The 14,604-nt window shown below is 44.1% G+C and overlaps 1 protein-coding gene across 2 annotated transcripts in view; it reads right to left on the bottom strand.

Annotated features, from left to right (window-relative positions):
* Positions 1-531: 531 nt before the first annotated feature.
* The window catches only part of SBNO1 (strawberry notch homolog 1), a 92,926-nt gene continuing 78,853 nt past the window's right edge, over positions 532-14,604 (bottom strand). For both annotated transcript variants that reach the window (XM_044275697.1, XM_044275698.1), the window contains 4 exons: positions 4,387-4,524; positions 3,767-3,843; positions 3,147-3,340; positions 532-1,999 (listed from right to left, as the gene is read on the bottom strand). In XM_044275697.1, the coding sequence (XP_044131632.1) occupies positions 1,857-1,999; positions 3,147-3,340; positions 3,767-3,843; positions 4,387-4,524 (552 nt within the window). In that variant the 3' untranslated portion in view covers positions 532-1,856. The remainder of the gene's footprint in view (positions 2,000-3,146; positions 3,341-3,766; positions 3,844-4,386; positions 4,525-14,604) is intronic.

The raw sequence follows: 14,604 nt of genomic DNA, 5'->3' as shown, positions 1-14,604 counted from the left end.
ACTTTACTGTTGCACTTAATCCACTTTGATTTTGCCATGTTTCGTATTTACATATCTTTAGGGAGCTGTGTAACTATTATAGTAACTATTATATTGTACTGTATATACACTGGACAATCATGGCAAAATTGAATTTTATTGCCATGTTCTTTCCGTGGACCTTTTTAATATTATATACATTCAGGTCATTGAGAAGATATGATAAATTTGTTTTTATTGATAAACACTGTGCAGATCTGTCATTTTCCATTTTTAACAGAAGTTACAATGCTGTTCAGGATCTGCCGTACAACAGACTCCATACGGGCAAGGCGAGCATTAAAAACAATGCTGTTCTAGTAGTCAGACAGAAACTGCTGACTGAGGCTGTTGTGCCCCAAGAGCTGATGGGAATGTGAATAGGGAAATGAGATTACATGCCCCACTGGGCACAGGAACGGATGCCACTGTTGAATCTGTATACAGAGCTGTACGCTGTAGTCATGAAAAATAAAACAATCACATGCAAATGAACACCACAATAGATTTATGTTAGTACAATGAATTTTATTTGTTCCCTCTAAGGTGTAAATACCTCAGGGTAATTTTAAATGTCCCCAAACAGGTTTATACAGTCTCAAAACGTTCAAATAGTGCAACCTGTGCAAGCAAGAAATGACAAACATTGTCTTTTTCACTTCCTTATAAACATGAACTATCGAAGGCGGAAAAAAAAAACAAAAAAAAAAAACCATATTATAGATAACTATTCACATTTGTACATTACAATTTTAAACAGCTGAAGAAACTCTACAATGTCTTACAACATAGTAAATTGTATTCAAGTTACAGAGAAGGCAAAACGACACACAGCAGGGAGCCTTGAGTGATCTACATAACAGTGTACCATTCAAGATGTGCCTTATTTTACCAGTCAAATTTGTTTATTTAATTACAATAAAGTAATTTGTAAAGAAAAAAATAAAAAAAATATAAATGAATAATCAAAATGGTTTGCATGTTCCCATTTTTGATGCCAAAGAGGGAGGGGAAAAAAAAAAAAAAAAAAAGACAATAGGCACAAGACCTTTGCTGCAGCACATTAGAAAATGTCCTTTTTACACTTAAAATATTACATTTCCATCACAATTTTAAGAGCAAATGTGTTGAAATAGCATCATACACCCAAACTTAAATAATTAAATTTAAAACACTATGTAAAAATAAAACAGGCTAAGTGGAGATCAGGAACTGATTGTTCCCCGTGGATCGGGACTTGCCAAAGTCTTTGTATTCATGCTTTCAAAGACATGCGCTGCATTAACCAATGTAGGGGAGAACACAAATATACCCTTTTAAATACAGTGCATTTATGAAAGCATGCATCCTTATTACACGTTAGGAAAATCTTTTATATACATATATTGGTTTATGCGTCATACCTTCCTTGTACATGCATTTATGAAAAGCTCCCCTTTAAAAATGATTACCAAATAAGACCCTGAGCACTATATGGGACATAAATGAAAAACAAAGCAGTGTGTTTCTGCCTCCATGTTGCACAGAGGAACGAAAGAGTGATCTGGGGGGGGAAAAAAAATAAAAAATTAAATGGAACATTAAATTAAGGACTATGAAAGCTGGAGCTAATGGGAAGCACCAATAGTGTAAGGGAAAAAGAAAAGTATGTGCCACTATAAAGGAACTTGCAGATCGCCTCGAAGGTCTCTTGATGTACGCCAAATCCTGGTGTTCGACAAAACAGTGTTCAACTACACGCACGTAGACTGAACTCTTTGGAATCTGTCCCTGATTCGTGTGCCCTGTTACGGTCTCTACGGTTTCTTACTATGTCCAAGTTTCTGCTTGGCAGATATCTATGGGGTGCTGAAATTGCTGATACTCTGAGGATGAAGTTGCTGCCACATCTGTTGCTGTTGTACTGCAATCTGCTGAGACTGGTCTGAAGTTGATAACAGACTTATAAGCGGTGATACACAGTTTGCTGGAATGATTAGACCTGAGAAGATAAAACAGATTTTTATGTTCAATGAATATATGTCCACTTGACCATCACACATGGAAAAGCTACATTTTAGGCTTAACGCTGGCGATTTGGCTTTCCGATTGGGAGATCCGTTCAGAGCCCTCACTAGTGGTCGAAAACAAGTCAGTTTTGCCTTAAAGGGAGTCTTTCACCTAAAATGACCATTATACACCACAAACATCATGATATCCATTACATTCCCCATATTATAATCTTACCTTTCATATTGCTGTCCGTCGCCTATTCTCTCTTAAAAACGCTTTTATTCCATATGCTAATTAGGTTCTGAAGGTGCCCAGGGGCGGCGTTTATGCGGCCGGTGCCCAGGCTCCACGGCGCTGTTCAAATCAAACCCCTCCCCTTTCACCCCTCTGGCCCGCCCTCGGTTCTTCAGATACCATCCTCCAGTCAATGACAAATCCGGCGCCTGCGCACTCCATTACCCACTAGGGCAGAGGCAGCAGAGCGTTTAATCCGCATGCGCCGGCCCGTACATCCCGATCTAGCCGGCGGAAGTAAACTGCCAAAATATAGGGATGTAGCGTTTTTAAGAGAATAGGCGACGGACAGCAATATGAAAGGTAAGATTATAATATGGGGAATGTAATGGATATCATGATGTTTGTGGTGTATAATGGTCATTTTAGGTGAAAGACTCTTTAATGCATTCTCAATTAAAATGATCCGCTCAGAATGCATCAGTTTGCCTCAGTTCCGTCTCCATTCTGCTTTGGAGGCAAACACCAAAACTCTGCCTGCGGCGACGAAACTGAGCCAAACGGATCCGTCCTGACACACAATGTAAGACAATGGGGACAGATCTGTTTTCACTGAAGAAAAAAAACAAACAAAAAAAACAAACAAACACTGATCCGTCTCCCATTGACTTTCAATGGAGTTCAAGACTGATCCATCTTGGCCATGTTAAAGATGATACAAACGGATCCGTTCTGAATAGATGCAGATGGTTGTATTATCTGAATGGATCAGTCTCTGCAGATCCATAAACGCGAGTGTGAAAGTAGCCTTAGTTGCCCCTGGGAATACAGTGATTAGGAGCTGGCAGGCTGTATTTTCATACCGACTACATATGCTTTCATAACCAATACAAGTTACTTACCAACAATTCTTTGCCCATCTTCCGTTCGTAATCGAACTATTTGCATTTTCACATTTGTGCCACTAACGGAGGCTAGAACTCCTTCCACTTTAGTCCAGACACTTAAGACAGATCCACACAGAACATAATATATCCGGCAGCGCAAGCCTATTTCGCACACCAGTCCTAAGCTTGCCTTTTTACAATTACCTCTCCTGCAGAGAGAAAACAGAGCTTTAGATAGTTATACTTTCAAATATGAAATCTAAAGAGACACTTCAAAAAAAAAAATTAAAAATATTTCAACATTGTCCTTGCCAATTGCTAGATCTTGAATGCTTGTGTAGGGAATTCTGAATGCTCTAAACTTAAAATGACAACTTAATTCATAGAAGAAGCAAAACCATAGTAGTAAACTTTCAATACTCAAGGGCAAGTTCACACTGAAGTTTGGAGTGCTGATTTTTACACTCTTAATCCTAAAAAGTCCTCAAAAAAAAAAAAAAGCAGCAAGCCCTATCTTGGGGTAGAATGAACAGTGAATCTCTGTACATGTCTGCAGTTGAAAAAGCTGTTTTATATAGGGGTAAACAGAAACCAGTAAAATAAAAAAAAATAAAAAACTGCTACGAACCACTCACCAATAAGCATGTGTACATATATCAGCAGATGATGTGTACTGTTCTTTCCAGTGAGAAAAGGCATCATCAGACGTTACCTGGTAAGACAATACAACGTAAGAAAAGCCATAAGGTATATCCTTAAAAGGGATTGTCCAACACCCCACTACCAGCTGTTCTCAGCAGGTGCTGGAAACAGAGGACGGCAAAAGAAGCACAGCTCTGTCCATTCTAGTCACCAAGGTGGGTTACTGCCGCTCAGCTCTCATTCACAGCCACTGCACAGGGGGTCAGAGCAATGCTTCCAGCCCAGGCCCCCTTTAAGCTAACCAAAGTAACTGCACCAAGTGGGGTCATTTATCAAAACTGGGGGTATAGTAGAACTGGCTTAGTTGCCAATAGCAACAAGATTCCATCTTTCATTTTTGACAGCTTCTTTGGAAAATTATAGGTGGAATCTGATCGGTTACTATTATGGGCAACTAAGCCAGTTCTACTTTATACCAGTTTGATAAATGACTCCAATGGTTTTTCTCATGCAGATGTGCGTCAAACACATACATTGAAGTTCTTGTCTGACAACCCAGAGGACAGTGTCAGAGGATAAAGCCCTAAGAATCCCTCAAGAGATCATTTCTTACCTTCTTATATTTCTTTCTCAATTCTGACAATGTTTCAAGTTTCAGTTGCTTTCCAGTATTGGGCCTGTACACTAGGAAAAGCTTTTTTTTGGGGTTGATTTCTTTTACTAAAATAGCAGTTTTCTTATTATTTCTTATCTGTGGAAGAATAATATTTGAACAATTAGACAAACCAAGAAACAGAAGACAGTTTTAATGGACTGGAAATAATTTATAGGACAGAAAGGCTAAATTAGATTCTCCATGTTAAAGTATTAGTTTTAGATTTAGGCTTCTTTCAGATTGTATTCAGATTCAAGCCTTTCAGAAGTATAAATCAGTTATACTCCTTAGGGGGGCGCACACACGCGAGTTCAGTGTGTGAAACTCCCCATTCTGACCTCTGCACCGCCGACAGGATTGATTGCAGAGCATGATAATGATCTGTGACCCCGAGTGTCATTAAATCTATTGTTTTACACTGACCGCATTGTCCATGTGTGCATTCCGTATTTTGTGGAACGGAACAGTTGGCCCATAATATAAAACAGTACTAGCCTTGTCCGTAATGCGGACAATAATAGGACATGTTCTATCTTTTTGTGGAACAGAAATATGGAAATACGGTAATGGAATGCACACAGTAACTTCAGTTTTCTTTTTGCGGATCCATTGAAATGAATGGTTCCGCATATGGTCCGCAAAAAGAAAACAAAAACGGAACGGACACTGAAAGAAAATATGTTCGTATGCATGAGCCCTAATTCTGTGGATTCCAGGACTCACAGGGTCACACAGCAATATCATGTGCAATCCTGTCAGAGGAGCAGAGGTCACCGACACTTTCACGCAATGAACTCGCTTGGGTGTCTGGACTAAAAGGTATAACTGACTGAAAGCTGCGATGCACATCACTGCAATGAAATCCAGTGGCATGTCTCACCTTTAGGCTTCTGTGAGAAAAAGAAAACAAAAAAAACACACAGATGTATATTGGTCAGTTATAAGCTGAATGGACACGGTTCTGGCCTATCTATCTCCCCATAACTTTTTTTACACTTATATCTACTGAGCCATTTTAGGGGCTTATTTTTTGCGGAACAATCTACTTTTTATTGATACCATTTTGGAGTGCGAGTGACTTTGATCACATTTTATAACTTTTTGGGTAAGTGTAGCAATGAGGGACAAAAAAAAAAAAAAAAGGCAAATCAGCCATTTTTAACCTTTTTTCCGTTACGCCATTTGCTGTATTGGAATTTCTCTTCCTATTTTAATAATATCGGTGTTTTCAGTCATGGCGATACCCATGATGTTTATATTTATTGTTATTTAGGTATTTATTTTTTAATTATACGGAAATGGGGTGATTTAAACTTCTATTTTTTAATTTTTTATATATTTACTTTTTTTAAATTGTGTGATCATTTTGTAGCTCATATATGAGCTTAATGTTTTTTAATTATTCATTTTGTTCTTTCAGGGATTTTATATTTGCCATTGAAAGTCCATTTTGCTAATTTCTTATCCTGGCTAGCCATCTGGTGGCCAAAATAAGAATTGCAGCCTAAACACTTTCGGCCTCATCGGCGAGGCTGAAGGTGTTCAGCGCAAGTACTGATGCCCTATTTGGACACACGGGGCATCGGTAGGAAGCCCGGAAGCAGGATCTTCTGGGTTTTTGCGCATTTAGATGCCGTGACCTCACTTAGTAACGGCCTCTAAAAGCATTTAATTACGGCAACCAGCTTTATTGCCAATCACCGTAATTAGCCGCAGGTCTCTGCTGTATGAAACTGTCGGGTTGTAATAATTCAATTAAGAATTATTAATTATGGTCAAAAATAATTAACCATAAAAAAATAAAATTTATAAAATTTGTCATAAATTCTTAAAATCATGACCTGGTGAATTGTAGACAACCTAATTGACAATTCACATCTGAGTCCGACTATTTCCTCAGATAAATAAGTTATTTTTGACGTGAGATGACGTTAATGATAAAACATGTAGTTCTACATTACACAATAATATAAAGGTATTAAAAAAATGCAGATTTATTGGTTACAAGATTATAAACATAAGTAAATAAACACAATGAAACAATCTAAGCAATTATTTAATGCTTTGCTAGATTATGAGTCTTGATTCTTCTGCAGGTAGAATGAAGTCTCACAATATCCTAAGACTACATCTCAAATATAGAGATGATCGATTAATTAATGTATTTATTCGCCAATCTAGATGGTATAATTTCACCCACACTATCAAATTAGTCTTAATAAAATGAAATATCATTTTCTGTGTCTCTTACCAAGTCCTAGTAGAAATCTCACTTCTGCTCCTAGGAAAGCTGGGTGGTCCATCATAGCGTATCTCACTATGGCTTTCATCTTGATAGACCCCTCTAAAGAGCTTAACTTCTTTCCTCTCTTTCTTGTGTGTGTCCTCTTTTCTCCCCCCTGTGTATGGTTTATGAGCACAAACTTATCAGTTAGACACACCTTCCTAGTTTGGAACTTTCCAATCATAGTCGGATGGGTGTGATCATTGATAAAAAATGTGACATCATAACCTTACCCAGAATGCACTGTTGCTACTGTTGTAATGTCACCTATTGATACCTAGGTGGCACTTCTGTGTAAGCTATTTGCATCATAGTATAAAGGGTTAACTTATGGAAGTCTGAATAAAATGTATTCTATACATTTTGACCTTAAAGGGATTCTGTCACCTCCCCTAACCCAAAACACGATTTTAAAGCAGCCATGAAGCACAGCTTACCTTGATTAGGCTGTGCCCTTTTATCTTGTAATCCGTCCAGCAGTTTCTGCAAAAAACATCTTTTATTGATGTGCAAATGAGTCCTGAATGTGCCCAGAGGGGCGTTTTGTTCCTCTTAGAGAGCCCAGTACCGCCCCTCTTACAGTGCCCAGCCCGCCTTCCTTGCACTGTTTAACCGCCCCCAGCCTGCCACAGCCTCTCCTCCCTCTCCGAACGAACTCTCGCACAGGCGCAGTACCCACTGAGGGCTGCGCCTGTGCGATCAGCAGGAGACTGAGGGCAGGAGCTTCATCCTCGTCACTGGGCATGCGCCGAGCCCAGTGACGTCAGATGCTCGCTCTTCCCTGCTGACTGAGGAAAGAGCGAGCATCGGACGTGACTGGGCTCGGCGCATGCCCAGTGACGAGGATGAAGCTCCTGCCCTCAGTCTCCTGCTGATCGCACAGGCGCAGCCCTCAGTGGGTACTGCGCCTGTGCGAGAGTTCGTTCGGCGAGGGGGAGGAGAGGCTGTGGCAGGCTGGGGGCGGTTAGACAGTGCAAGGAAGGCGGGCTGGGCACTGTAAGAGGGGCGGTACTGGGCTCTCTAAGAGGAACAAAATGCCCCTCTGGGCACATTCAGGACTCATTTGCATATCAATAAAAGTCATTTTTTGCTGAAACTGCTGGACGGATTACAAGATAAAAGAGCACAGCCTAATCAAGGTAAGCTGTGCTTCATAATCGTTTTTGGGGTTAGGGGAGGTGACAGAATCCCTTTAAAAGCTTTAATTCAAAGCTATAGGGATTAATTCTGACACTTGTAGCAATTAGAGACAGACCTCTAGGCGTCTCTCTGAATGTTTCTCACACTGTTTATTTATGCACCGTAAATAACTTCAATGGCTTTGTTTTCTCAGAGATATCAGTACCTCCTCTCATACCAAAGAGGTGAATAATTGATACAAAACACATCTTCACAGACACTTTTAGAGAAAGATTCTACCAATGAGAAATATATATAATATACTGGATACATGTTGTCTTCATAACATATACCAGTATAATATAATATATATCATATGTTCTACTGATTGTCTTATGCTAAGGACTAAGGCTCATTAAATGAATACATACATATTATATATTTTGCTTCATTAATAAATGCCTAATTGTATAGGTAATTATCACCAGCTGCATAGATTATCTTTATCTCTTGTCATAAATTTAAAAGTAGACAAGGAGGATTCTTCTCAGAACGGTACATTCATGAGAAGAATAACACTGAAGAGTAGAAACCTTTGTGCGACCTTACTCAAGACATACAAAATTGTAACTATAGTCGAGCATGGCTCTTAAAGGCAATGAACATTCATCTTGACTAGAATGAATTGGATATCAATGTATTTACCTATGAAAATGCACAACAAAACAGAAGAGATCTGCCGGCCATGACGCCCACTGCACGTGCGAGCAGGCATCATGTTTGCACATCACTCCAGCGCCATACATGTACGGTGCTGGTAGCGAAAGGGTTAGGGTACTTTCACACTTGCGTTAGAGGATTTGCAAACGGATAGCATTTGTTTCCAGATGCGTCTCCAACTGACAAATGCATTGAAATACCGGATCCATCTTTCCGGTGTCATCTGGAAAAACAGATCCGGTATTTATTTTTCCCACATTTTTAAAAAGGAACACTTGGTACCGGATCCGGCATTAATACATTTCAATGGAAATTAATGCCGGATCATGCTGTGGTATTTTATCCGGCCAAATACCGTAAGGAGGACTGAACGGAAGACATCCTGAACGGAATACTTACCATTCAGAATGCATTAGGATCAAACTGAAGCTTTTTTCCCCCGGTAGTTAGCCCCTGTGACGGAACTCAATACTGGAAAACTTTCACACTAGTGTGAAAGTACCCTAACTTACAAGCCTCCCAACTATCCTAGTAATGTGCCAATCCACCCATGATCTCAGATAAATATCCTTACAGTCTAGTTATCAAACATAGTAAAAGTTTATTTAACCCCTTCACGCCCAGTGTCGTACATAGATGGCACCTGGCGGTTGTTTAAGCCCTTAAAGGGAACCTGTCACCTGGATTTTGGGTATAGAGCTGAGGACATGGGCTGCTAGATGGCCACTAGCACATCCACAATACCCGATCCCCATAGCTCTGTGTGCTTTTATTGTGTAAAAAAAACTATTTGATACATATGCAAATTAACCTGAGATGAGTCAGAGCTTGAAAATATGACTCTTCTCTGGTCACACAAGTAAGATATGACTTATGTTAATTTGCATATGTATCAAATCGGTTTTTTTACACAATAAAAGCACACCGAGCTATGGGGACTGGATATTGCAGATGTGCTAGTGGCCATCTAGCAGCCCATGTCCTCAGCTCTATACCCAAAATCCAGGTGACAGGTTCCCTTTAAGGACCGGGCTCATTTTCACCCTAAGGACAAGGCCATTTTTGGCAAATCTGACCAGTGTCACTTTAAGTGCTGATAACTTTAAAATGTTTTGACTTATCCAGGCCATTCTGAGATCGTTTTTCGTCACATATTGTACTTCATGACACTGGTAAAATGGAGTAAAAAAAAATAAATTCATTTTTATTTATAAAAAAAAAAAAAGCCCAATTTACCAAAAAATTAAAAAACATTTGCAAATCTTTAAGTTTCAATTTCTCTACTTCTATAATACATAGTAATACCTCCAAAAATAATTACTTTACATTCCCCATATGTCTACTTCATGTTTGGGAATGACATTTCATGGGGATGTTACAAGGTATAGAAGTTTAGAAGCAAACCCACTTTTTAAAGGACCAGTTCAGGTCTGAAGTCAGTCACTTTGTGGGGCTTACACAGTGGTACACCCCCCCCCCCCCCATAAATAACCCCATTGTAGAAACTACACCCCTCAAGATATTCAAAACTGATCTTACAAACTTTGTTAACCTTTTAGGCGTTCCACAAGAATTAATGGAAAATAGAGCTACAATTTCAAAAATTCCCTTTTTGGGCAGATTTTCCATTTTAATATTTTTTTTCCAGTTACAAAGCAAAGGGTTAATAGCCAAACAAAACTCAATATTTATGGCCCTGATTCTGTAGTTTACAGAAACACCCCAAATGTGGTTGAAAACTGCAGTACGGGCACATGGCAGGGCTCAGAAGGAAAGGAATACCATATGGTTTTTGGAAAGCCGATTTTGCTGGACTGGATTTTTGACACCATGTCCTATTTGAAGCTCTCCTGATGCACCCCTAGAGTAGAAACTCCCAAAAATTTACCCCATTTTAGAAACTACGGGATAGGGTGGCAGTTTGGTTGGTACTAGTTTAGGGTACATATGATTTTTGGTTGCTCTATATTACACTTTGTGAGGCAAGGTAACAAGGAAATAGCTGTTTTGGCACTTTTTGTTATTTACAACATTCATCTGACAGGTTAGATAATGTGGTATTTTTATATAGCAGGTTGTCATGGACACGGCGATATCTAATACGTATACTTTAATTTATGTAAGTTTTACACAATGATTTCATTTTTGAAAAATAAAAAAACGAGATTTTTGTGAACTCACCTTGTAAAATCTCTTTCTCGCTTTATTCATTGGGGGACACAGGACCATGGGTATAGCTTGCTGCTGCCACTAGGAGGCGACACTAGGCTGAAAGCTGTTTGCTCCTCCCCTGCAGGCTATACCCCCTCCAGCCTGGAGAGAGCATATCAGTTTGTGCTTCAGCAGTAGGAGAAACATACCGAAACAAAACAAAAACAGGAAGACCACAGTCCAACCAAACAACCGAACCTGACCTCAGTCCCAACCGGCAATTTGGACCACTGGTCTCAGTAGAAACCAACAACAATGGGTGGGTGCTGTGTCCCCCCCAATGAATAAAGCGAGAAAGAGATTTTACAAGGTGAGTTCACAAAAATCTCGTTTTCTCGCTCATATCATTGGGGGACACAGGACCATGGGACGTCCTAAAGCAGTCCCCAGGGTGGGAAAACCGCTGACTCCACCTCCCACAGTCGAGCCACTACACTGCGGCCTGTAAGATCCTACGGCCAAGAGCAGCATCCGCCGATGCGAACGAATGCACTTTGTAAAACTTGGTGAAGGTGTGCAACGAAGACCAAGTTGCTGCCTTACACAGTTGAGACGCCGAAGCGTGGTGAAAGTGTGCCCAAGAAGCCCCGACCGCCCTGGTAGAGTGAGCCGTGATACCAGGCGGAGGAACCCTGCCTTTGGAGTGGTAGGCCTCGTGAATGGCCAATCTAATCCACCGAGCAGTCGCCACCTTGGATGCCGCCAAACCCTTCCGAGGACCCTCCGGAACTAAGAACAGAGAGTCCGCTCGCCTAAAGGAGGCTACTCCGGCCAGGTAGGTCCGTAAGGCCCGCACCACATCCAAACGATGAAGCGCCACTTCCCTAGGATGGGAAGGTGTAGGGCAAAGCGAAGGGAGGACAATGTCCTCATTGACATGGAACGCCGACACCACCTTCGGCAGAAACGACGGCACCGTCCGGAGCACCACCTTATCCTGATGGAACACCAAGAAGGGCTCCTTGCACGACCGTGTCGCCAGTTCCGACACCCGACGTATGGACGTAATGGCAACTAGGAATGCGACCTTCCATGACAACATGCGGAGGGAGACTTCTCGCAGGGGTTCAAACGGCTCGGACTGAAGTGCCACCAGCACCAAATTCAGGTCCCAGGAATGAAACGGTGGCCGATATGGAACCGCGGTGTGCGCAACACCCTGCATGAAGGTCTTGACGGGCCCCAGCACCGCCAGCGTACGCTGGAAAAATATGGAAAGGGCCGAAACCTGCCCTTTCAACGAACTTAGGGCCAGACCCAGCTCCAAACCCGCCTGAAGAAAGGCCAACACCGTAGGGAGGGAAAACCTCCTAGAGGGGAGGTCCCTGTCCTCACAGAACTTCAGGAACGACTTCCACGTACGATAGTAGATTCTCGCGGAGGAGGGCTTCCGAGCCCTAATCATCGTGCGAACGACCGCATCCGAGAAACCCCTTTTCTTCAGCAGGAAGGTTTCAATAGCCACGCCGTCAAACGCAGCGTATGTAAACCCTGGTGGAAGACTGGGCCCTGTGAAAGCAGGTCGGGCCTGAGTGGAAGAGGCCACGGCGCGTCCCCCAGGAGCAGAACGAGCTCCGAGTACCAAGCTCGGCGCGGCCAATCCGGGGCAATCAGGAGCATTTGAACACCCTCCATCCTGACTCTGCGAAGAATCCGCGGTAGGAGCGGCAGCGGCGGGAACACATACAGAAAACTGAAGTCGTCCCACCGTGCCACGAGTGCGTCTACGTCGTAGGCCATCGGGTCCCTTGCGCGAGACAGGAAGCACGGGAGTTTGTGGTTCAACCGAGATGCCATTAGATCCACTTCCGGGCGACCCCACCGGAGACAAAGGTCCTCAAACACCTCCGGGTGGAGAGCCCACTCCCCCGAGTCCACCGTCGTTCGGCTGAGGAAATCCGCCGTCCAATTGTCCACGCCCGGGATGAAAATCGCCGAGATCACTGGGACATGGGCCTCCGCCCACTGCAGAATCCTCGCGGCCTCGTCCATCACCGTTCCGCTGCGCGTCCCCCCCTGGTGATTGATGTAAGCAACCGCTGTCGCGTTGTCCGACTGTATCCTTACCGGACGGCCCCGCAACTCGGTGGTCCAATGGCAAAGGGAGAGGTGGATGGCCCGGAGCTCCAGGATATTGATGGGTAGTTTGGACTCCGACAGAGACCAGACTCCTTGGGCTGTCCGAGTACCGAAAACCCCTCCCCAACCGCGGAGGCTGGCGTCGGTCGTAATCACCGTCCATGACACCGGCAGGAACGACTTCCCCGACGACAGGTGGTCCGGAACCATCCACCAGGCGAGAGCCTCGCGAACGGGCTGAGACAGCGAGATCCTGCGGTCCAGTGAATCCCGGGACTTGTCCCAGGAGGACAGAATGAGCCGCTGAAACTCCCTGGTGTGGAACTGGGCGAACGGTACCGCCTCGAATGAGGCCACCATCAGCCCCAGAACTCGCATGCAGTCGCGAATCGACACCTTGCGACGCCGGGTGAGCAGATCCACTGCATTCTGAATGCCCGAACTCTTGTCCAGAGGGAGACGCACCACGGCAGCCTCGGAATCCAGAGTCATACCCTGGTCGGAGACAGGCAAGACTTCCCCCGGTTGAGAATCCACCCGAAGCGAGTGAGCGTGCTCATCGTAATCCGAAGACTGTCTGCGCATTGCGACGCTGAAGGGGCCTTGACTAATATGTCGTCCAGGTATGGGAGAAGGGTAATGCCCCTGGACCGCAGAATCCCCAGAAGGGGTGCCAGAACCTTCGTGAACACAAGCGGGGCCGTCGCCAGACCGAATGGCAGAGCGACGAACTGGAAGTGATCCGACTGGAAGGCGAATCGGAGGAAACATTGGTGCATGGTAGCGATAGGTATGTGGAGATACGCATCTTGCACGTCCAAAGACGCCATGTGCTCCCCCTGCACCAATGAGGCCACAACAGAAGGAAGAGATTCCATTCTGAACCTCTGAACCCGTAGATAACTGTTCAGAAGTTTGAGGTCCAGCACCGGTCTCACATCGCCCTCTTTCTTGGGGACCACAAACAGGTTGGAATAAAAACCTGTGAAACGCTCCTCCGGAGGTACCGGAGAAATCACCCCCCGCAGAAGTAGGGACTGGATGGCGTTCAAGAAAGCCGCGGCCCGGACGGGATCCCTGGGAGGCTGGGAAAGGAAAAAACGGTTGGGGGGGGGGGAAGGGATCTGAATTCTATTTTGTAGCCTGAAGAAACTACCTCGAGCGCCCATGCGTCCGGAATGTAGGCGTGCCAAATGTCCTGGAACAGGAGAAGACGCCCCCCCACCTGCGAGGGTGGGGACAAACCTTCATGCGGAAGGCTGCTTACTTGGCGCTGTGCGAGGTTGCTGGGCCCGCGGACGCCAGGCCTGCTGGGGCTTAAAAGACGGACCTTTCCGCCGATCCTGGTTGGACGGCCCCGCCGCGGAGGTGGGAACTGAACGGGTGCCCGAGAAACGGCGAAAGGACTGGAAGCGTGAAGACGCGGACCTGGACTAAAAGGGCCGCTTCGCTTTGGGCTGGGGCAGATGGGTGCTTTTCCCACCCGTAGCTTCTGAGATTATCACATCCAGTTTCGGCCCAAAAAGCCGAGCCCCGGAAAACGGAAGCTTTAACAGAGAACGTTTAGAGGAAGAATCAGCCTTCCAGGCCTTGAGCCATAACTCCCGGCGAACCGAAGTGGTGAGAGCCGAGGCACGGGCCACCATTGACCCAGCGTCCAGTGCCGCTTCGCAGAGATATTTCCCTGCATGGGCGATCTGGAGCGCAGACAACTCGAGTTCAGCGGGAGGGAGGTTGGATAAAACGTCCTGGCTCAAACGGAG

Source organism: Bufo gargarizans, chromosome 1 (genome assembly GCF_014858855.1).
Source record: "Bufo gargarizans isolate SCDJY-AF-19 chromosome 1, ASM1485885v1, whole genome shotgun sequence".
Taxonomy (NCBI): Eukaryota; Metazoa; Chordata; class Amphibia; order Anura; family Bufonidae; genus Bufo; species Bufo gargarizans.
The sequence above is the reverse complement of the archived record's forward strand: the minus strand, read 5'-3'. Positions and strand labels throughout refer to the sequence as shown.